This window comes from Anolis carolinensis, chromosome 3 (assembly GCF_035594765.1).
Source record: "Anolis carolinensis isolate JA03-04 chromosome 3, rAnoCar3.1.pri, whole genome shotgun sequence".
Lineage (NCBI taxonomy): Eukaryota > Metazoa > Chordata > Lepidosauria > Squamata > Dactyloidae > Anolis > Anolis carolinensis.
Genome location: NC_085843.1, coordinates 138,733,109 through 138,755,071, shown reverse-complemented (window position 1 = coordinate 138,755,071; position 21,963 = coordinate 138,733,109). Strand labels below are relative to the sequence as shown.

General features: G+C 41.1%; 1 protein-coding gene across 2 annotated transcripts in view; it reads left to right on the top strand.

The window, feature by feature from the left end:
* Nucleotides 1–21,963, top strand: part of uggt2 (UDP-glucose glycoprotein glucosyltransferase 2) — a 105,235-nt gene that overhangs the window by 75,158 nt on the left and 8,114 nt on the right. Inside the window, exons 26-36 of one of the 2 annotated variants that reach the window (XM_062975521.1) lie at nucleotides 1,006–1,085; nucleotides 2,968–3,157; nucleotides 4,621–4,779; nucleotides 6,046–6,131; nucleotides 14,234–14,318; nucleotides 14,457–14,533; nucleotides 16,653–16,745; nucleotides 17,028–17,112; nucleotides 18,220–18,402; nucleotides 20,963–21,123; nucleotides 21,697–21,811. In XM_062975521.1, coding sequence (XP_062831591.1) covers nucleotides 1,006–1,085; nucleotides 2,968–3,157; nucleotides 4,621–4,779; nucleotides 6,046–6,131; nucleotides 14,234–14,318; nucleotides 14,457–14,533; nucleotides 16,653–16,745; nucleotides 17,028–17,112; nucleotides 18,220–18,402; nucleotides 20,963–21,123; nucleotides 21,697–21,811 — 1,314 coding nt within the window. The other variant, XM_062975522.1, reaches the window with a different exon arrangement.

Genomic DNA, 21,963 nt, shown 5'->3' with positions numbered 1-21,963 from the left:
TTAAATTTAGATACAAGACTCGAGAATATGATGTTTGACTTTAAAATATTGTTTAACCTTTCCCCAACCTCAGAGCCACAAGTGGTGGGGAGTTGCAATTTCCATTATCCCCAGTCCACACGGAAGATAATCAAAAGTGGTGGGAGATGTTGTTCAATAACATCTGGAGACCCAAACTGGGTAAAAACTAAAGAGCACCAACCAATGTATAAAAAATTATCGTTGGCCCTCTGTATCCACAGATTCTCCATCCATGGATTGTGTTACTGTATTAGAATAGCTGAATAAGGATGATATAGAAGATATAGACAGTTGCACACAATAATATCATAAGTCATAAATTCTGCACAGTCAGAAGAACTCTTCTGGTTTGAAGGTTATTTTCCTCACTCCTTGCTTAAATTCTTATTTGGTGAGCAAAATCCTATTTCTGCTGTCAGAAGGACATCTTTCAACCCAGTCTTGTTGCGTACGTTGCCTTGAACTGCCTGAAGGGAAAGATGAGATACAGATGGCTAGCGCAAAGTAAATAAGTGGAGATAGTGTATATTTTATATCACTGGTTTCACTGGAAATCTATCATGAAGTGTTTTTGGGGAAATGTGGTGGGACTGGAGAGGCGCTTCACATCCACTTCTACATGAATAGATCTATTGGGGCTTTGGGAGATTTGCTTCCAGTTGAAGTGAGATTAAGCAGCCAATTTGTGACAATGCGTAGTGGGCCAGAACCTCTCCAATGGCAAAGGGTATGGGATAGTCCTGAGTAATCCTTCTTTCTGGTTAAAATTGCTTGCTTTGTAGGATTATTCAGCTATCAGAGAAAAAGAAATATGGTGGTCAAATGTAATGAGTTGTTATTTACAAGCATATAGTTACAGAGTCAGGAATTACATTTTCCATGCAATGAGTCGGAGTTGCACCGAAAGAAATTTTCTACATAATTTGGGCATGGGAAGTGTTTCACGCAAGACAATCTGATTTTAATGTGGATATTTTTTATTAGGTACTTGGTCAGATTGTCAACATGAAGCTGAGGCTTTTTATGAACTGCAGACTTAAACTGTCAGAAGCACCCTTGAAGAGGTAAATCACATATGAAGGTGCACTATTGTCCTCTGCACTAATCATAATTTCGGGATATGAATTGTTACCTTAAATTTGTTTGGAGGGCGGGGAACCTTATGCTCCTCAGATTAATGTCAGAATCCTTCAGCAAATGATCATTGCAAACCTCTGGAAAGAGGTCACTCTCTTGGTCAGAAGAAAGAATGCAAAAGAAGGGGAGACACTTTTGACACTCAAGCAGTACTGCTGTGTGTCCTTCAGCAAATTGCCCTTGAGGGAATATGGCCTTTAATGTAAAAAAAAAGAAGCCCCCCAACTTACTTATGAGGTGTTACCTTTCCTTGGCCCTACCAAACACATGACTCTCCTGGAGATTTCTGTATGCTGATGTGCCATACTCCAGAATTTCCTTGGGTGCATCTACACTGTGGAATTATTGCGGTTCAACACCACCTTAACTGCCATAGATCAATGTTATGGAATCCTGGGATTTGTAGTTTGGTGAGGCACCAGCGCCCTTTGGCAAAGAAGACTACATACCTTGTAAAACTATAACTCCCATAGCATTGATCCATGGCAATTAAAGTGCCAAACTGCATTCATTCTGCATCAAAGATGCAACGATAGCCATTTTATAGTAATAGTAATAATAATAATAATACTAACAACAACAACAACAACAACAACGTTATTTTTATACCCCACCTCCATCTCCCCGCAAGGACCTGGGATGGCTAACATGGGGCCAAGTCCAAATTTCCACAATAAACAAATTAAAAATACATTCACAATAAAACATCATTTACATTTACCATTACACAGGTCAAACCAGCAATTTACAGCAATATAATGGTGAGTAAAACCACCGAATGCAAACAAGATAATAAAAAAGGCAGGGCAGTAGTGCAAAGTGCATGATTAAAATCTAATGAGGTAGATAAAGGTAATATAAAAAGAACAATATATTAGGCCCAATAGTGTCAATGCTGAGGAGATAATTCTTATGATTAGTTGTTAAAATTTTCACATGTCGAAGCATCAATACTCACTTGACTCTTGACTGAACCCTTATAAAAGTGTATGCATAGGTTAGTTATATTCTATTAGAAACGTGCTTAGCAGAAAAGCCATAATGTCTCCCTTGGTGTTCATATGACATTAGTAGAGTGTTAATGCAGCAAAATTGTCCTTTATGTAAGGTATATCCTCCTAGAGAGAAAGCTCATAATTAGAATTGCTTATCGAACTCATCATATTACTTTACTCATTTGTTTATCACATTGCAGTATTTGCTTTATTCTCTGTGACCAATAGCCAAGAAACTTGCTCCTTTTACCAAAATAATTAGATCATTTGTTACCATATTATGCATTTCTGTGACTTGTATTTTGCTTTCTCCCAGGCATAAAATGGGTTCTGGACAGGAAATTAATCATGGTTCGGCTCAAGTTTGTGAAGGGCTCTTGGACTTACCCATATAATAGGACAGCATTATTCTGTTTGCAAACGCTGTGCCCTGAACTGTGTCTTTGTTTTCAGGGGACTCGTAATAATCCGTGTTTTGGGCATGTGTTGACAGTGAAAAAAAGTGTATTTGTCGAGGGCTTCACTGGTAATTTGTCGCATAGAAATGAGACCTGAGTTAGAAGAACTATAAAGCCTTTGGAAATTAAAAATAAAGAAAGGGCACCAAAGATTTCATCAAATGTCTTGTAGCTTTATGGATCGACTGCTGCAAAAATAGCACCATTACGTGCTCAGCAATAATGAATGTATAAAATAGGATCAGAGCATTCAGAGATTTTTAAAAGTTTTTATGCAAATGCTTCAGTTACTTCTTGCCTATTTTACTTTAACAGTTACCTTCTCTCTCTTTCTCTCTTTTCTTTTTTTGCCCTAGTTTCTATCGTTTTGTTCTGGAGCCAGAACTTACGGCCGGGACCAATAATTTCTTCCCTCTTCCACCTGGGGCCAACTTCTTCGAAATGCCAGATACCCCTCTCTTGACACTGAATATGATAACTCCAGAAAGCTGGTTGGTTGAAGCGGTGAACAGTTCCTATGACCTTGATAACATTCGTTTGAAAGATGTACGTATTTGCTCCTATATGTAGGATTTGCACAAACACAGATTATCTTTCCCCTAAGATATGAAACCTTTCTTTGAAATATTTGCCTTTTGAGAAAGGATATACAGGCAGTCCCCACATTATGAACAAGAAAGGTTCTGTATATCTGTTCTTATATATGCTTTGTATAGCATAGGGAAAGGTTAACATCCTAGTAGTGTTTGTTTTGCTGTCCTTGTTCAGAATATTTCACCTCACTTTTTGTCCCTTTGATAATTGGATTTTGAAAAATTTGGCTTGTTGTGGAAATAAGGATTGGCTTCAGTTGAGATACTTTTTCCCCGTGATAACTTTTTCAGGGGTGAATTTCCTATACTAAGGGTAGATTTCTCCCACTTCCTGTTGACTCTGTTCTTAACTATGAATTGTTTGTAACTTGGGGCTATATATATTTGGCTTAAAATGTACCTGTTCCGACTAAAAACCAATTTCAACTTAAGAACAAAACTACAGAACTTATCTTGTTCGTAACCTGGGAACTGTCTATATATCCTTTTTGAAAAAGTAAATATTTTAAAGAAAGGTTTCATATCTTAGGGGAAAGATACAGTACCTTCATTAATAAAATGGTTGTAAAGTCAACCCTTTTAGCTATGACTGGAAAGTCAGTTGTGAAGCCTGGAAAAGTTACTTTTTGGACCCTGCTTGCTAGGAGTGTTGGAAATTTCCATATTCTCAAGCCTCCTCTATTTGATTTCCTGAAATGTATGTCTTATTTGGTTTGCAGTTTCCTTAGCTCTATGTACTTGAAACAGTGGGATGGGCTGCTAGTCATGCGACTGTTTAGAATGCATTTTAAAAGGATGACAGTTAGAAATGACAGTTGAGCCTTGAGTCAGCTTGAGTACAGAAGTCTGTTTTTCAGTCAGATGCCAATGTTAGAAGTTAGAAGACAGCTGAGGCTTGAGTTTCCTTGAAAGTAGACTGTTATTAAAAGACAGCTGTACAGAGCAATATAGTTTTGAAGAGACTGTTAAAGACTAAATTAAAGATACAAACGGAAACGTTTTAAAGCTTAACCTGACAAGATGTACATGTATATTCAAATACATGGAGTTATAAGTAAAACAAACACGTTATTTTAAAGACGTCTACTTGAATCTTTGTCTGTTGAGAGCATCAAATAGAAACAAGATATTTATGTGCCCAGTGATCATCCATTACCCAATAAACTAAAGGAACACTCCTGAAACTCTGCTACCCAATAGGTGAAGATCCTAACAGGTCATGATCCATCATCCCAGTAAGGAGAGTATGGGATTTCTAGTACAAAAAGTAACTTTTCCAAATTCAGGGCAAAGCTTAAATACTGAGGAATTGCAAATACATTGCATATTGACATCAAAGGGATTAAAACCAAAACATTTCATTGCTCTTTTTGTTATAAATGCAATGTTAAAATAATCAAATATTGGTTTTTACAGGTAGATGATGTTGTTTCAGCTGAGTATGAATTGGAATATTTATTGCTTGAAGGACATTGTTTTGACGTGACCACTAGGCAGCCTCCTCGTGGACTGCAGTTCACCCTTGGAACAAGGAATAATCCTGTTAATGTTGATACTATTGTGATGGCCAACCTGGTAGGTCTTGGAGAGTATGCAATTAATTTGAACAGTGGCTCAATATTATTTCATATTATTTCTCTTCGTTCGTCGGGGGGAGGCCCTTCTCTCGCTCCCACCACCCTCACAGTCGCGGTTGGTGGGGACGAGAGAGAGGGCCTTCTCCGTCGTGGCCCCCCCGGCTTTGGAACTCGCTCCCTAGAGAGATCAGGCAGGCCCCTACCCTCCTCTCCTTCCGGAGGAGCCTAAAAACCTGGCTCTTCCAAAAGGCCTTTGATGTTTAATTGTTGTGGGTTTGATTTATCTGCCCATTCTAAAATAGCTCCATTGTTGATGCGTTGCCATTATTACATTGCACTTTATTGTCCATTTTAGCTGTGAAACTACCTCTCCCCATTTCGGATTATTCTGCACTTTGGCCTAGATCTATGAATCAGCCTCTTGTTTTTAACATTTTATGCTGCATGTTGATTTTAATGACTATTTTATTGATGCTGATGTTTTTATTGTTGGGAAAATTGTGTTATTGTTCTGTTATTGTTATTATACTGTTGTATCGAGCAAGGCCCCATGTAAGCCGCCCCGAGTCCCTTCGGGGAGATGGGGCGGGGTATAAAAATAAAGTTATTATTATTATTATTATTATTATTATTATTATTATTTATTTTCCTAGGATCGTACATTTTGGGAATGGTTGTCTTTTATTGTTTGAAACCTACCTTTTCTTGTCAAGAAAGAACTGGTAATGATAATCTTGAGGATACTTAAATTGTCAGTTAAAAGTCTGAATGCTCTGTGGTTGTGAATTGTGCTTGTAGATCAATGAGTGAGAAAATGACATAGAACAATACTTTTAAGGAGTAAGTTACTTGCCTCCTTTCACAAGTTTTCAGTTCCTGGAGAGATTGATCTTGATATAAGACAGGAAATTGATTTTGTGCCCAGCTTTTTAACCTCCTTTCCCCATTGTCTATAACAAACATATCTGACAATGTGAATTACATGATTTGGAAAGAAGGAGTTAGCGAATTACTTCGTTACCTTCCCTGATGATATCCTTTCAGTAATTTTCAGTATAGTGAAATGTTCACTGGTGAACTTCATATTGGTTGTGAAAATGTTAGTTTTTATTATGCTTTGAGAGCCAAACACCAAGAGAGCTGATTCCACTGACAACTGAGGCAAGTGTATGCCATTCACCCCCTATGTGATGGTATCTATGCAAGCAGTATACTCCCTGCCTGCAAGAGCCACAAAGTATTTGTTTTTTTGTTTGATTTGTAGGGATATTTTCAATTAAAGGCAAACCCAGGTGCATGGCTTTTGAGACTCCGTGAAGGAAGATCTGAAGACATCTACCAAATATTTAAGTAAGTCAAAATAATTTGTTTTTTTTATCATTCGTAACACATTTGAAATGGTTTCACAAAACCTTCGTTTTGGTGAAGATAAAGACTGAAATATTTGCCTAAATGCTCTAATGGCACTAGATCACATCTGATCTTGGAAGCTAAACAAGGTGATCCCTAGTTAGTATTTGGATGAACATCAATGAATACCAGTTGGTGTAGGTGAGATTTCAGAGCAAGGAACTGACAAAACCACCTCTGAGTATACCTTACCTAAGAAACCCCTATGAAATTCATGTAGTTGCCATAGGTTGACAGACAACTTGAAGGCACAAAAAATCAAATATTTTAAAGGACATTCTACACTTTCCAGCAGCCTGGCATTTTGGCTAACTCTATTAGCTGCAGCATTGATTTTCACCAAAGTCTCCTAGTTGAAACAGGAGATATTTCTCGCTTTCCCTTTCTTCCAACTCTGGCTGATAGTTTTACAGTCTTGCGGTACAGAGGGTTAATATGCACACAAGGCTAAAAGGGTTACATGCTTTCCCAATCTCACTTCAAAACTGTGGCAAGAATATTCATTGTTAGAAAAAGAACATGGGAGTGGGGAGAATAAACCATCTTAACAATAAATTAAGTTAAAATCAGAAAATATTGCTAAGTTATCATAATTTAGCCTGTAGTTTGGATTATTTTTGTACACAAAATAAACATAGATATGATGTCATTTACAAACAAGAAGACTAAATCCCGTTGACCTCTTTTGAAATGAAACATCGCTGCGTTCTGTTTGCATGTGTGATTTATAGAACATATTTCAGGTAACAAATTTCCTTCTTGAAAATTTTCTTTCAAAAAATAAACACCTTCTAGTATTTAGACACTCATGGTATTTCTACTCATGGCAACAAGCATCGCTTTGAAGCAGCTGCACCTGTACACTATAATTTCATATGCTGTATTGCTGGAGATGATAACAGATCTAAATTTGGTCTTTTAAGTGACAAGGGTTTAGTCTGGTTATTCTGATTAATTTGCAGCCTGATCCAGTCTGTCTCCATTGATGATATCATGAGACACTACAAGATTTAAACCCAGAACCCTACAAGTCAAAGAGAGATTGCCTCCTGCTGAACCTTGTGGGTTGCTGCCATTAAAGTTGTTGCATTATTACCAGAGCCTGTAGATATCTCTGACTGCATGAATTAGATGATTTCAGAGTTCATTTTGACATATGCTGACCCTGTGAATGGGAGACCTCCAAGTCACCTTATCATAAACAGCCCAGCTTATGTCTTACAGATTCGGGGCTGTGGCTTTTTTGCTTGAGTTTGTCTGTCTGGAATGTGCTCTTCCTCTTTTCCTATTGCCATGCCCCTTACCATGCATTATTCTTTTCTTGTGAGTCATATATTCTCATGATATGACCAAAGTATACCAATCTTAATAGAGACATCTCCTAGGTAGAATTCAGGCTTGCTCTAGCACTCATTTATTTGTCTTTTCCAGAACTGGAGTTCTGTCTGCATCATACTGTATCACCTTAAAGTTACTTAAGGAAACATCTAAGTCAGGGATGCCCCCCTGACTCAATTCCCTTCTGCCATGCAGGAAAAGCACAATCAAAGCACCCCCTGAGCAGTAAGAGGGAAATAGGGTTTGGGAAGCAAGCAAGCCGGGGGGAAAGGATCTAGGCAGCGAGGAAGGTAAGGAAAAAGGCTTTTGGGAGCAAGGGAGGTGAGGAAAAAAGGCTTTTGGTAGTGAGCATGGCGAGGAGGAGGAGGAGCAGGAAAGAGGAGGGAAATCTTGGAGGGGGCAGGGGAGGAGGGAACCGTGGAGATCCTTAGTATGTTTTGTGGAGCTCCAAGGGTTCCATAGAGCACATTTTAAGAACTGTTGATCTAAGCTATCACTTTGGTCTTTCAGAGGGTTTGACTGGATCCAACTTCCTTTTCTTAGTTACCCAAATTCCTTCCTTGAAAGATTTGAAAATAGTGGTTTACTTCAGTTCAGAAGGGTAGAATGGCATTGCTAGCAAATAAGAAGTTGTTTTAGGTTCTTCCTGTTGAAAACCACAGCTGTTCTGAGCATTCTCACAAAATTCAAAAAAATGTCCTCAACAATCAATGAACAATTTGCTTATTATAGACAGTTGAGAGGAGTTTTTTTAATTGTGCTGTTGGTATTTTTCCTACTGATTGCTGTGCTGCTTGGTGTTCCTCTTAGAGAACAAGAGTTATTGTTTCCACTCCAGCTGTAGTTGTAAACCTGAACCTTACAACCATTTCTTTAAGGTAATTCTTAACCTTGAATACATCCAAAAAGTTGCACTGTATCACATGGCATGCAGGTGATCCTTACCTCTTAAAAGCAATGCTAGCAGAGTGCAAGCTCTGGCAAGTTCTTCCGAGCTGATAAGGTTTTGAGCATGCTCCTGGCAACAGATAATCTGTCTGCTATCCAAGGATTAGTCTAGTTAATTACACAAACACAGAGAAAATCATTGCTAGAAGAAGGGCCATCATATGAAGAATTGGGCACAGCAGCTATGAACACAACAGGAGTACAAAATAGTTTAGATCTGTTATGGTGGAGGGATTAACCTCACTGATGTAATTATGGATCCTCAAAATACTTATCTTTGTGTATGCCAGGGTACTTCATGGCAATACACTCCAGTGATATACAGGAGCATAATGCAAATGTCATGAAAAGCCTGCACAGTTAGAACAAAAACAGTTTCCAAAACCACCTCAACATCAAAACCAGTTCTGGTAGCAGAAGGGATGATTTACAGAGCTTAGAATATAAAATCCCTCCTACACAGCTAAAAATTAACACACACACACCCCCAAAGTGATCAGTTTATTTAAAATGTTTAGGAGAATATCAATGCATTAGTCTGCTGCTTGAAATATAAAAATGTCACAATAAAGCAAACAAATAACCACTTCTTTACAGAGGGAGTTCCATAACTAGACTACTCCCAAGAGTCCTCGCTTCTTTCACCTGCTTAATTGTTGTTGTCATTCTGAGAAGGTCCTTGGTCAAAAGTCCTTTACTGTTGTGTCAGTTTATATGAGACAAGATGGTCTTCATGCTATCTGGGTTCTGGGCCATAAAGGTTTTAAGTCAAATGAAGCACCCCAATCTCAGCTTAATGTGTATGTTTGTGTGCCTTCAGATTCCCTCTTGATTTATACATTTCTTAAGAGTTTTATTTGGCAAGGAACACTCAGAGCTGGTTTTGCCAGTTCCTTCTTCTGAATGTAGTCTATAATAGTTGGTATTTGTTAGTGGTTTCTCCCACCCAAGTACTGCCTGGGGGCAGAAAGTAGGTAGTAGATGTAGCCATTCAATGCAAATTAGAGTGATTATCTGCAACATTTATGCTGGCCTCTGACTGACAAGAGTTCTTCCCTCACCCTGGACTTCCCACAGATAGATATATAAACCTTCCTTGCTTAGTTTCTCCATACCTCACAACCTCTGAGGATGCCTGCCATAGATGTGGGCGAAATGTCAGGAGAGAATACTTTTAGAACATGGCCATACAGCCCAGAAAACATACAGCAACCCAGACTATTAATTGTTCGGTCAGAATAGTTGCTCAAGGCTTTTTGTTTATTGGTTAAGGACAATGTCATAAAGGGGAAAAGGTGTTTGTGGCTACCTCTCCATATCTAGTCTCTTCCTGAAACTCCCAGTGTTTCTCTTAACCATCATCTTGTAGGCTGTTTTGATATATGAATCACAGAAGTTTGAGGGTTTGCTCAGAAAAATGTAGGTACCTTTGCGCATTATGCTCTATGATTCATTCATTTGTTTAATTTTTTTGCCATCACTCCTAGAATAACACACCCACATGAAGAAGTGGGACCCTGTTTTATGGAACTGTTGCAGTCAGCAGTCACCTTGGTCTGGTATTATCCGTTGGCTCTATTTTGACTTCCATTTCTGAAGTATCATCAGAGGCAGGCTAAACAGCAATGCATTTCAGTAGTCTAGATGTCTAACAAAATGCTTCCGTGAATGAAAGGCTGGGGTTTGACTTCTGTGGAGTGTTACCTCCAAGGCTTGGGACTGGGGAAATTATTTTAAAGAAGACATGGAAACAGAATATTTTGAACCAAATTTCACCACATTTTGAATGTTTTTTTTTTCGTGTCAGGAGCGACTTGAGAAACTGCAAGTCGCTTCTGGTATGAGAGAATTGGGTGACTGCAAGGACGTTGCCCGGGGACGCCCGGATGTTTTGATGTTTTTACCATCCTTGTGGGAGGCTTCTCTCATGTCCCCGCATGGAGTTGGGGCTGATAGAGGGAGCTCATCCATGCTCTCCCCAGGTTGGATTCGGACCTGGCAGCCTTCAGGTCAGCAACCCAACCTTCAAGTCACGAGGCTTTAACCCACTATGCCATCGGGGGCTCCTTTTGAATGTGCTATGTTGATACTCTTAAAAAAACATTCCTACCAAATGTTTTAGTGTTTTTTATGTGAATTACTGTTGTCTGTTTGGGCATAACTGAAAATATAGAGGCTTATTCCTAACATAATTGAGAAGTGCACCAAAATTGTTTAAACTATAAAGCAAATAAAAAATAATGTGTACAGTTCTCCTAAATCAGTGGTTTCCAAACTTATTTGGCCTGCTGCCCCCTTTCCAGAAAAAATATGACTCAGTGCCCCCTGAAAAGGGGGCGTGGCTTAGAGGGGTGGGCGTGGCTCCTGCTCAAGAGGGCGGGGCTGAGCCTCTCCCCTAGTTCAAGATGCAGGGTTGGAAGGGGAGGGGTCAGGGCCACAAATGGGCGGCCAGGACTGGGATGGGCGGAGTTACAAGCTCTAAGGCAGGGCTGAGTTTCTATCTCTGTCCTGCGGCACCTGCCAGGACACGGGGCGGGGCCTCTTCCCAAGTGCCTGACGGGGCTGAACCTCTATACCCCGCCCCCATGTTCTAACAAGTGCCTCAGGGGAGGTATACAGAGGCTCAGCCCTGTCTCGCGCTCTTGGGAAGAGGCCCCGCCCCCACCCCTAGCCTCTCAGGAGAGGTATAGAGGCTCAGCCCTGTCTCGGCCCCGCCTCGTTCCCTAGCTCCGCCCTCTGTGTCCCAACAAGAGTCTCAGGAGAGGTATAGATTCTCAGCCCTGTCTCGGGCTCTTGGCTCTGCGTGTCCTAACAGGCACCTCAGGTGCTCAGCCCTGTCTCTGGCGCTTGGAAAGAGGCCCCGCCCCTCCTCTGCCCCGCCCCCATGTCCTAATAGGTGTTATCGCTACCCCCCTGGATTGCTCCAGCGCCCACCGGGGGTCGGTGGCGCCCACTTTGGGAATCACTGTCCTAAACCAATGCTTGACATTTTTGTCATGAAGTGCAATCTCACTTGAGTGTGTATAAATGTGATTCTTGTTCCTGTTAAAATAAAAATTGGGTTGTAGTTGCGTCTCAGGCTATCATACAATCTGATACATATCTACTTAGGAGTAAATCCCACTTATTTCAGTAAAATTTACTCCCAGGTAATTGGGTATAGAATTGCAGATTATATTAAATTAAGAAAATGTAATGTGGCAGGAGCATCTTTGTTTTGTTTGACTTCTGACTCTGAGCTAAGACAGTCTTCTGAAACCTGGCTCTTTCTCCTAAAATTAGAATGGATGCTGCACTAATCACGGGAAGTGGGTGGCAGCCCATTTTGTCTTTCACTTCAGCTACTAGCTTTTAAAAAGAATGTTTTAAAATAAGTGAAAGCTTTGGTGGTGGGGGGTGAGAAAGTAATTTGTCATGTTCTTCAGGCACCCAGGATTGCTCACCAATAAGCAGAACTTGGGAAAGTCACTTCTCCAAGTTCTGCATTTTAGTGACTAATGATAGTTCATGTTGGTTGGGTGGTTCTGGAAGTCGTACTAAAAGAACTGTAACCTTTTAGCATTTGCAGCGTCCTAAGTGATTTACAGATACAGTGTTCCCTCACTGCATCGCGATTCACTTTTCGCGGATTTGCTGTTTCGCGGTTTTTCAATAAACTCTAAAAGACTATTATAAATCATAAAAAATTACAATTTACAGCCTAAGGAAGGGAGGAAGGAGAAGCCAGTGGGAGAGAAAAGGAGCCCAAGCGGCAACAGGAGGAGAAGGAAGCGATTTATCAACACACAATTGGTTGATAAAGACTTAAAATAGTGTATAACTACTAAAATAATGTATAAATATTAAAATTAATATAGTGTTCCTACTTCACGGATTTTCACTTATTGCGGGTGGTCATGGAACCTAACCCCTGCAATAAGTGAGGGAACACTGTAGTTGAAGGGGATAGATGCCTTCCAGGACTGGGCTCTAGATAACGGAAGAGCTGTAAGAGTTTTGCTCTCTCTGGACTCTAACTGTGCAAATAAAGATACCTCAAGTTACTGAATTTTATTTTTGTCTCATTTAGTTTTTTTTCATGGGGCCCGAGTTACAATTGTTGACTTGGCCTACATTCAATCATTAGTCCAAACTAAAGTACATCCATTGATGGATGGGAAGTTAACACGTATAGACATTTCATTGATTAAATGGGTCTATTGTTGTTGAAGCTAACAACTGCATTTAGGCCATGGGCATTTCCCTTCAGTGGGGATACCATGGCTGAGGTTTAGCGGTGCTATCTAGGCTTCCAAGCATAGAAAAGATGCTTTTTTGGACAAAAACTCCCCAAATCCAGCAGGCAACATGATCAGAAGAACAGTGTTCTGAATCTGAAACCCAACACAATTGAATTGGCAAAGGTTCCTCATCAGTGCAATAAGTTTTCATTTTCTGAGGCCATTCCTTCGAAGGTGTGTGCCTTGCCTATTTAGTTTATGATTTGGCTGCTAGATGGTTGTTAGCTGAAGTAAAAAAAAAATTCTTTCTCAAATAGGGCTGTAGAAATTGTGAGGGGTTTTTTAGCCGTTAGGAACACTAGAATGCTGCCTATTAATGTGGTACGGGAATACTGTAAACAAAACCAATAAAACCCTCCCTCCCCACACATATCTGGCATTCCTTTTCACTGTTAGGCATTTCATTGTACCAAAAAGCTTGCTTTCTATTTGCCTGCAATTAGGAGGAGCGGACTGAGTCAAAACTGTACGTATAATTCCATCTCCTTCTGCTCCAGAATAACAAATCTTCACCAGTAAAGTGTTAAAGCTAGTCCAAACTATATTAGCTCCATGTGGGAGGAAGAAAAGAAGCAAAACCCTGTTTAAGTCCGAAACTTGCCTTGCTGCCTTACAGAGAAGCCTCTGATTGAATCATTAATGGATTGGAAGGGCAGGGGAATGGCTTTCATTGCATGAAGTATCTGGCTGTTTCTCAGTGCTCTGAAGCCAGTCTTGGCATCTTGTTTTGACGTACATCTATTAGTAATGTTCCAGACCTGTTTACCTTAGGAAGCATCATTTTGAACGCTTCCTGAGAAGTACCCACAATCAGATATTTGCAAAAGATTACCAGATGGTAGGCTGCTTATTTTCTAAGAGTGCCTGGAGGGTGCTTTTCTCAGACTGAATCTATAAGTTGTTTGTTGTTTGTTTTCAAACACCAGAATCTAGTCTTTTGCAAGAAGTGATACTTGGGGGACTTGGCCAGCAGACTTGGCAACAGAGTTTTCCAACAATCACTTGTTGCTGTTCGGTGTGATTAGGATTATTCTTTAAATAAAAGTTCAGCTACAGACTTTGAATTTAGAATTAACTTCTAAGATGCTGAGCCTGTGGTTTGTAGATACTGGTATCTATCTTAAGTGTGGGGGTTTGTGGCAGGAGGCCTTCAGCTCTGGCTTGTGGCTATTGTGTTATAATAGCACTGTATTGTCATGAGCTTTACTGAGCCAACTTGCTAGCTAAATTGATATGTACAGTTTTTCAAAATAATAAATCCCCCTAATATATTGTCCTGCTAGCAGCCTCTGCTGGAAGCATACAAATGTGGAAAACTTCCTCAATTAGTAAGCTGGTACGATTCACACTGAGAAGCAGAGGGCTTTTAAAAAAATTCTCCTCGGAGCAAACTGTTCCACTTCTCTGGGTTGTAATTCAAAAAGCAGTGGATATTTTTTGTCTGCAGATAAATAACATTTTCCCCCTCCCTCCAAGGCATGAAGGGACTGAATCTTCTGAAGTTCCCGAGGAGGTTATCGTGGTATTAAACAGTTTCAGAAGCAAAATCATCAAAGTCCAAGTAAGTATGCTAATACATCCTTATGGGAATTATTATGTTTTACTTTTCTTCTCAGCGAGGTTAAAGCTCAGCATGGTTCAAAATGAGGCTTGCTGGGTGCTTTCTGTCTGATGACAACTCCCTTACTTTACTGTGTAGGTACAGAAAAAACCTGATGCAATTAATGAAGACCTCTTGAGTGATGGCCTAAGAGAAGAAGAGGATTTTATGGCAAGGTAAATGGTTTGTCAATGTTTGGGACAAACAAGCACACTTGGCTTTTCTTTTCTTTTCTTTTCTTTTCTTTTCTTTTCTTTTCTTTTCTTTTCTTGGGATTTGTGACTAATTAAATAAGCTCTAATTCGTAAAGAAGACAAATAGTTCTTGTTCTAAGTGGGAAGTTTATTTGACACCTTGGGGTTTTTTTGGGAACGTTTCTTGTTTTGCTCTTTAACTCAAGATACTCTTGGAGCAACTAACTCCAGAACATTTGAGGAAACTGCAATGATCAGGAATGGCTAAAGCAGGCATGGGCAAACTTTGGCCCTCCAGGTGTTTTGGACTTCAGCTGCTAGAATTCCTAACAGCATACTGGCTGTTAGGAATTGTAGCAGTTGAAGTCCAAAACACCTGGAGGGCCAAAGTTTGCCCATGCCTGGGCTAGAGCATAAAGATTAAAAGCTAGATCTGCTGCCTTTCCAACTACATTGTTACAGATCTGTGGTCCTGCTTGCCACAGCTATATCCTGTGGAGTCCTGGGACTGACAGTTGAAGGAGAGGCTTTTACAATTCATAGTTCTATGCCTCACCAAACTACAAATCCCAAGTTTCTATAGAATATGGCTGTGGCAATCAAAATGGAATCCTTAGTCCTACAAATGTATAGTGGAGATTTTATTGCTTAGAGCAGGCATGGGTAACTTTGGCCCTCCAGGTGCTTTGGACTTCAACTCCCACAATTCCTAACATCTGGTAAGCTGGCTGGGATTTCTGTGAGTTGAAGTCCAAAACACCTGGAAGGCTGAAGTTTGCCCATGCCTGGCCTAGAGGCATCCCTTGTCTGTGTGGTGTTCACTGGCCCTTGATTGCTTGCTGCCTGGGTGCTTCCTGTGTCTGGGTGGTGTTCATTAGTTCTGGTGTTTCTCAGTATTGGTAGCCAGATTTTGTTCATTTTCATGGTTTCTTCCTTTCTGTTGAAATTATCCTCGTGCTTGTGGATTTCAATGGCTTCTCTGTGTAGTCTGACAAAGTGGTTGTCAGAATGGTCCAGAATTTCTGTGTTTTCAGATAATATTCTGTGCCCAGCTTGGTTTATCATGTGCTCTGCTATTGCTAATTTTTCTGGCTGAAGAACTCAATAGTGCCATTCATGTTCTTGGATTCATGTATGGGTGCTGCATTTGATGATCCATATGTAGACAAGTTCACAGCTGCACAATATGCAATAGACTCCTGTAGTGGTTAGAGCAGAGATTCCCAAAGTGGGTGCTACCACCCCCCGGTGGGCATTGGAGTGATCCAAGGGGGCGGTGATGGCACCTATTAGGACATGGGGCGGGGCCAGGGGAAGGGTGGGACCTCTTCCCAAGTGCCAGAGACAGGGCTGAGCACCTGAGGCGACTGTTAGGACACACAGGGGGCGGAGCTAGAGGAGTGAGCGTGGCTTCTTCCCAAGAGCCTGAGACAAGGCTGAAAATCTATACCTCTCCTGAGGCACTTATTGGGACACAGAGGGCGGAGCTATGGAAGGGGGTGGGGCCTCCTTCCAGGAGCCCGAGACAGGAGCTCCTGAGAGGCTAGGGGTGAGGACGGGGCCTCTTCCCAAGAACACGAGACAGGGCTGAGCCTCTGTATACCTCCCCTGAGGTGCTTGTTAGAACATGGGGGTGGGGTATAGCGGTACAGCCCTGTCAGGCACTTGGGAAGAGGCCCCGCCCCCTCCTCTAGCCCTGCCTCCTGTGTCCTGGCACGTGCGACAGGACAGGGATAGAAGCTCAACCCTGCCTCAGAGCTCGTAACTCTGCCCATCCCAGTCCTGGCCGCCCATTTGTGGCCCCGCCCACCTCTGCTCCCAGCCCTGCATCCGACTAGGGGAGAGACTCATCCCCGCCCTCTTGAGCAGGAGTCACGCCCACCCCTCTAAGCCTTTTCAGGGGGCACTGAGTCATATTTTTTCTGGAAAGGGGGCAGCAGGCCAAATAAGTTTGGGAACCACTGGGTTTGTCTCTGAAGTAGCTCTGTCCTTCCTTTTCCTCTTTATTCTTTTGAAACAAGAAATGGTATAAGGATATTTCTTTGAGCTGACACCTTTCAACCAAATTTGAAATGCAAGCTGAATCATTTTCTTTCTGAAGTTCTACAGGAGAAACTCAAACAGCTGAGAAGAAAATGGACATATTAAACATCTTTTCTGTTGCATCTGGCCATTTGTACGAACGCTTTTTAAGGTAGCTGAAGATTTTTTGTTGTATTTCTCGATAGACTGCGTAATTCATCTCCCTTGTAATCATGAAAGTGGAGTGTAGCAGCCAACATGGGGTTTATGAATATTGGGAACTAGCTTGTTTGAGCAGTAGATGCAATACGGATGTAGTTAAACTGGCTTGTTACTGGATTTTTATTTCTAGCTGTAAAGATTTCAAATATAAAGTTACCTTCTAGCATTGTTGTGGCAGTGTTATGTTGTGCATATGCTAACATATTGTCTCAATGGATTTTTCTCCCCTCAGAATTATGATGCTTTCAGTTCTGCGACACACCAAGACACCAGTAAAATTCTGGTTTCTCAAAAATTATCTATCCCCTACCTTTAAAGTAAGTGTCTCTCTTCTCTCATATTAAAACCTTGGTAATGCCTTAAAACAACAGCAGCAACTCTGTCTCAAAGCTCAGGCTTTAAGTAGTAGGGAGTTTGCACATTTCAGCCAAAAAGCATCATTCAGATACTCTCAAATACTCTAATTAGAATTAAAATATTATTAGAGTAGAATTAATTCTGATCCGTCTCCCTTTGTGCATTTATTTGGCCCTATCTAATTATTATCATATTGTAGTAATAAAAAAATCAGCCTTTAACCGTTATTAAAGGGAACTAAGAAGACTTACATCTAAATCCTTGTAGTGACTTAAGTTGGTATAACAAGGTGTCAAACCAGTGTGAGATATGTTATGGCACAACAGACTTCCTGTTTCTCTACTAGGCCTTTGCATAAGTATACAGGTAAAGCTATACACTCCACCAGTGTTGAATATGTGCATTTCATATGCTTTTTATTTATGTTCTGCACATTTTGGAAAGATAAATGACTAATTCCAGTTCACTGAAAAAAAATTAAATCAGAAAGAACATTAGTTTCTAATTTGCCTTCTCCCCCTCTTTTTAACCCCTGATACTGTAGTGTATTCCTGAAGGACATAAGAACCATACTGGTGAAGAATTTATTTTAGATGATAGCCAGCTTTAGCACAGATGTTGGCAATCTATGTAGGAATTGAATTTATTTATGTACAGTAATACCCCTGTATCTGTGGGAGACAGGTTCCTAAACTTGCCACAGTTAGCAGAAGGTGTGGATAATATGGAACTCTATTAAATGAATGACTTCTAATTGCACTAGGTCCCTCAGTGTGATTAGGTGATATTATATACAGTACAACTTCTATGATTCACAGACAATAGCATACCCATTTCTGACAGCAATTGACCATGAAGTCACACTGGAGGATCTGGAAAATGCCTTGAGAGGACATATTTTGGCAAGTGCAAGTAAATGAAGTCAGAGGTATTGGTCTTGTGGATAAGGGGGTCATACTGTATTTATTTTTGGAGGTGCTTGAAATCCAGATTGCCTTGATTATAATGGAAACCCGACTATTATTGGAAACGTTATGTACATAATTTACATTCATCCTATTTTGTAGAAAGTTATACCTTACATGGCAGAAGAATATGGATTCCAGTATGAACTTGTGCAGTACAAATGGCCACGATGGCTTCATCAACAGACAGAAAAGCAAAGGATCATTTGGGGTTACAAAATTCTTTTCTTGGATGTTCTCTTCCCATTGGCTGTGGACAAAATTATATTTGTTGACGCTGATCAGGTAAAAAAAAACCCCTTCATTTACAGTGTACTCTATATATCAATAGGTCTTGTTTCTCTATCCTCAATATGCCTGTATGTGTGCCAAAAGCCTGAACTACAGCTTCAGATGATAAAGTTATCTGTGTATTGTACCACTTGGTACTGTCAGTGGGACAAATGTGAATGCTTCATTCCCTGAACCCATAGAAGCAGTATGTTACAGAGAAGATTCACTTTGATTTCCCCAGGGAACTTTTATGAAATTGCTGTTCAACGAACACTTGCATACTGATGGTGGGTGACTCTTCTGGCTGTTCAGACTTCTCCTTGGTTGGGAGTGCTTTGGCGGAAACGGCTCAATCAAACTGATAGCCTTGAAATAAGGAAATATTCATTGAATATAAGCTCTGCTCTGGCATATAACCTGAGTGTGTCCTTATGCTTGAAAAGTAAAACTATGTGGTCCCTTCACTCCAGTAGTTGCCTTCCAGGTGTTATTTGATTGCACCTCCCCATATTCCTCATCTTTGAAAATACTGGGTATAGCTCAGTGGTTCCCAAACTTATTTGGCCTACCGCCCCCTTTCCAGAAAAAATATTACTCAGTGCTACATGGATAGGAGGGCATGGCTTAAAGGGGTGGGCGTGGCCCCTGCTCAAGAGGGTGGGGCTGAGCCTCTCCCCTAGTCCAAGATGCAGGGCTGGGAGGGGGAGGAGTGGGGCGGGGCCACAAATGGGTGGCCAGGACTGGGATGGGCGGAGTTATGAGTTCTGAGGCAGGGCTGAGCTTCTATCCCTGTTCTGTGGGCCTGCCAGGACACAGGGGGCGGGGCTAGAGGAGGGGGCTTGGCTAGAGGCAGGGGCAGGGCCTTTTCCCAACTGCCTGACAGGGCTGAATCTCTGTACCCCGCCCCCATGTTCTAACAAGCGCCTCAGGGGAGGTATTCAGATGCTCAGCCCTGTCTCGCACTCTTGGGAAGAGGCCCCGCTCCTGCCCATAGCCCCGCCCTTTAGTCCTAAAAGGCCTCTCAGGAGAGGTATAGATTCTAAGCCCTGTCTCGGGCTCTTGGGAAGAAGCCATGCCCGCTCCTCTAGCTCCATCCCCTGTGTCCTAACAGATGCCTCAGGTGCTCAGCCCTGTCTCCGGCACTTGGGAAGAGACCCTGCCCCGCCCCTGGCCCCGCCCCGTGTCCTAATAGGTGCACTAATAGATCGCTGCAGCACCCACCAGGGGGCGGTAGCGCCCACTTTGGGAATCACTGCTATAGCTGATGGGAGCTGGAGATCTACAACCTCTCTACCTTGGTGTAAGAAGTAGGACCAACCATATTTGCCCTATTCTCTAGTTGTCGTCCCTCAAAAAGTCTAAAGCAGTGTGCTATCATGTTCACTTCAACATCAGGAGAAATCCCATTCTGACCATCCTGCTCAGGGCAATTGGGAAATGGTGGAAGTGGATACTGGGTTGCAGGGATAGCATTTGCACACATACTTTTAGCCTTCACATGCCAGAACAGGATTAGTGTGTGAACATTGTGGGGAAGATGTCTATCAGAAGTTGGCCCAACATAATTGTGTTCAGGTTTATGTCTTTGAAATCTTTAGCTGGAAACTGAGATTAAATTAGTTTTCCATAATGGCCTTCATTTATGTTCCCTGTATCACATGTGTTGGATGCATAGCAGGTGGCAATTAAACTCTCATTAATAATTCCATAATGGGGGTACATGCCGCCAAAGAGTTTTCAGAAACTTCAGCTGGTCCAAAGAGCTGCAGCCAGGTTGCTAACTGGAGCTGGCTACAAGGAACTGACAACCCTCCACTGGCTGCCAGTCTGTTACTGGGCACAATTCAAAATGCTCGGTATGACCTTTAAAGCCCTAGACGATTCAGGTCCAGGCTATTTGGCTGACCGCATCCCCTTCCCGGGCCCTGAGATCTTCAGGAGAGACCCTTCTCTCGGTCCCACCTCCATCTCAAATCAAAGTGATGTGTGTATAACAACAACAACAACCCTGGAACAAATATTGTGTGGCAGTTTTTCTCTTGATCAAAATGAAGAGAAAGAGAAATGTTCAAATAAAAAATCATCCAGTATATGGTGTAAATATGGACTTGATGCTATTCTGTCTGTTTAAACTGTGATTGAGAAGGAACTGGCAGGTAGTAATTTTTTGAGACTAATGCATATTTTGTTTATGTTTTACCTTATAAATTAAAAATAATTAACACCATTAAATTAAGTAGGATTGGTAACAATGGCTAGCCATGTAAAACAACCACAGAAATGATCCAGCCTTAAGTCACTTTACTTCTGTGACATGGTCAGTTAACTTTTGCTAACAAAACAGCACTTTATCTACATAACATTTTTATTCCTGTCTCCTTGTTGCTTTTCTTTTTTCCTCTTGCATCTGACATTTTCTCTTCTACTTCATTTCTCTCTTCCTTCTACAGCCACAAATCAGCTTTGTCTTTGCCTTGCTTTGCCCTTGCATTCCGTGCTCCTCCTTTCTCTGCCCTGCATCCCATGATGTTACAGGGATTATGTCTTAAGCCATCCTTTCCCTGTCTTTTAGATTGTAAGAAGTGACCTGAAGGAACTCAGAGATGTCAATCTGAAAGGAGCACCTTATGGTTACACTCCCTTCTGTGACAGTCGGAAAGAAATGGATGGCTATCGATTCTGGAAGTCGGGTTATTGGGCTTCACATCTTGGAAAAAGAAAATACCATATCAGGTAATAACATGAAGCTTGCAGTCAGTCTCTCTCCTCTTCACTCTGTCCCCATATAATTTATACAAACTAAAAGGTAAGTGCTAGGAATCTCATCAAAATGAATTTAAAGGCCAATATACATTTTTGTGCTTCAAATATTAGACCTGTTTCTGCGTATATTTGACATGCTGGTTCCGAAAATAGCACACATTTCCTCCTATCAGCAATAGATTTTGAGATACAGAACATCTGCCATCTACCAGTCATCATCTGCTTGCCAGTAGAAAACTATTATAACAATTTCTGAGAAACTAGAGCTTATGTGGTCTATCCAATGCAATTTTCTGAACCAATGCCCCAAATAACCCCAGGAACAGACCTAAAAACCAAGACAGCAAGAATTTATTTTGGTTGGGCTGTGATACCTTTCCATATAAGACATAGAATATATATGGGTAGTACTTTTTGTATCTTTTTGGTAACAGGAGCAACATTTTGGCCTTGTGTTACCATTTTGTCATAAACAAAGAATCATATTGTTCACTGCAAAACTTATTCAAAATATGTTGCTGTATATCTTACCCATTTGTATAGTGCTTTATACGTTGTGGATCTCAAGAGGTTCAGGAAGATTGCTGCAGGAGACAGACTCCGAGGTCAATACCAAGCACTTAGTCAGGATCCAAACAGTCTATCCAATCTAGATCAGGTATGTCTCAACTAATTGGGTACATCAGGAACGTAAGTTGTGCTGGGATTTTTAAATACAGTAGAGTCTCACTTATCCAACATAAATGGGCCGGCAGAACGTTGGATAAGCGAATATGTTGGATAATAAGGAGAGATTAAGGAGAAGCCTAT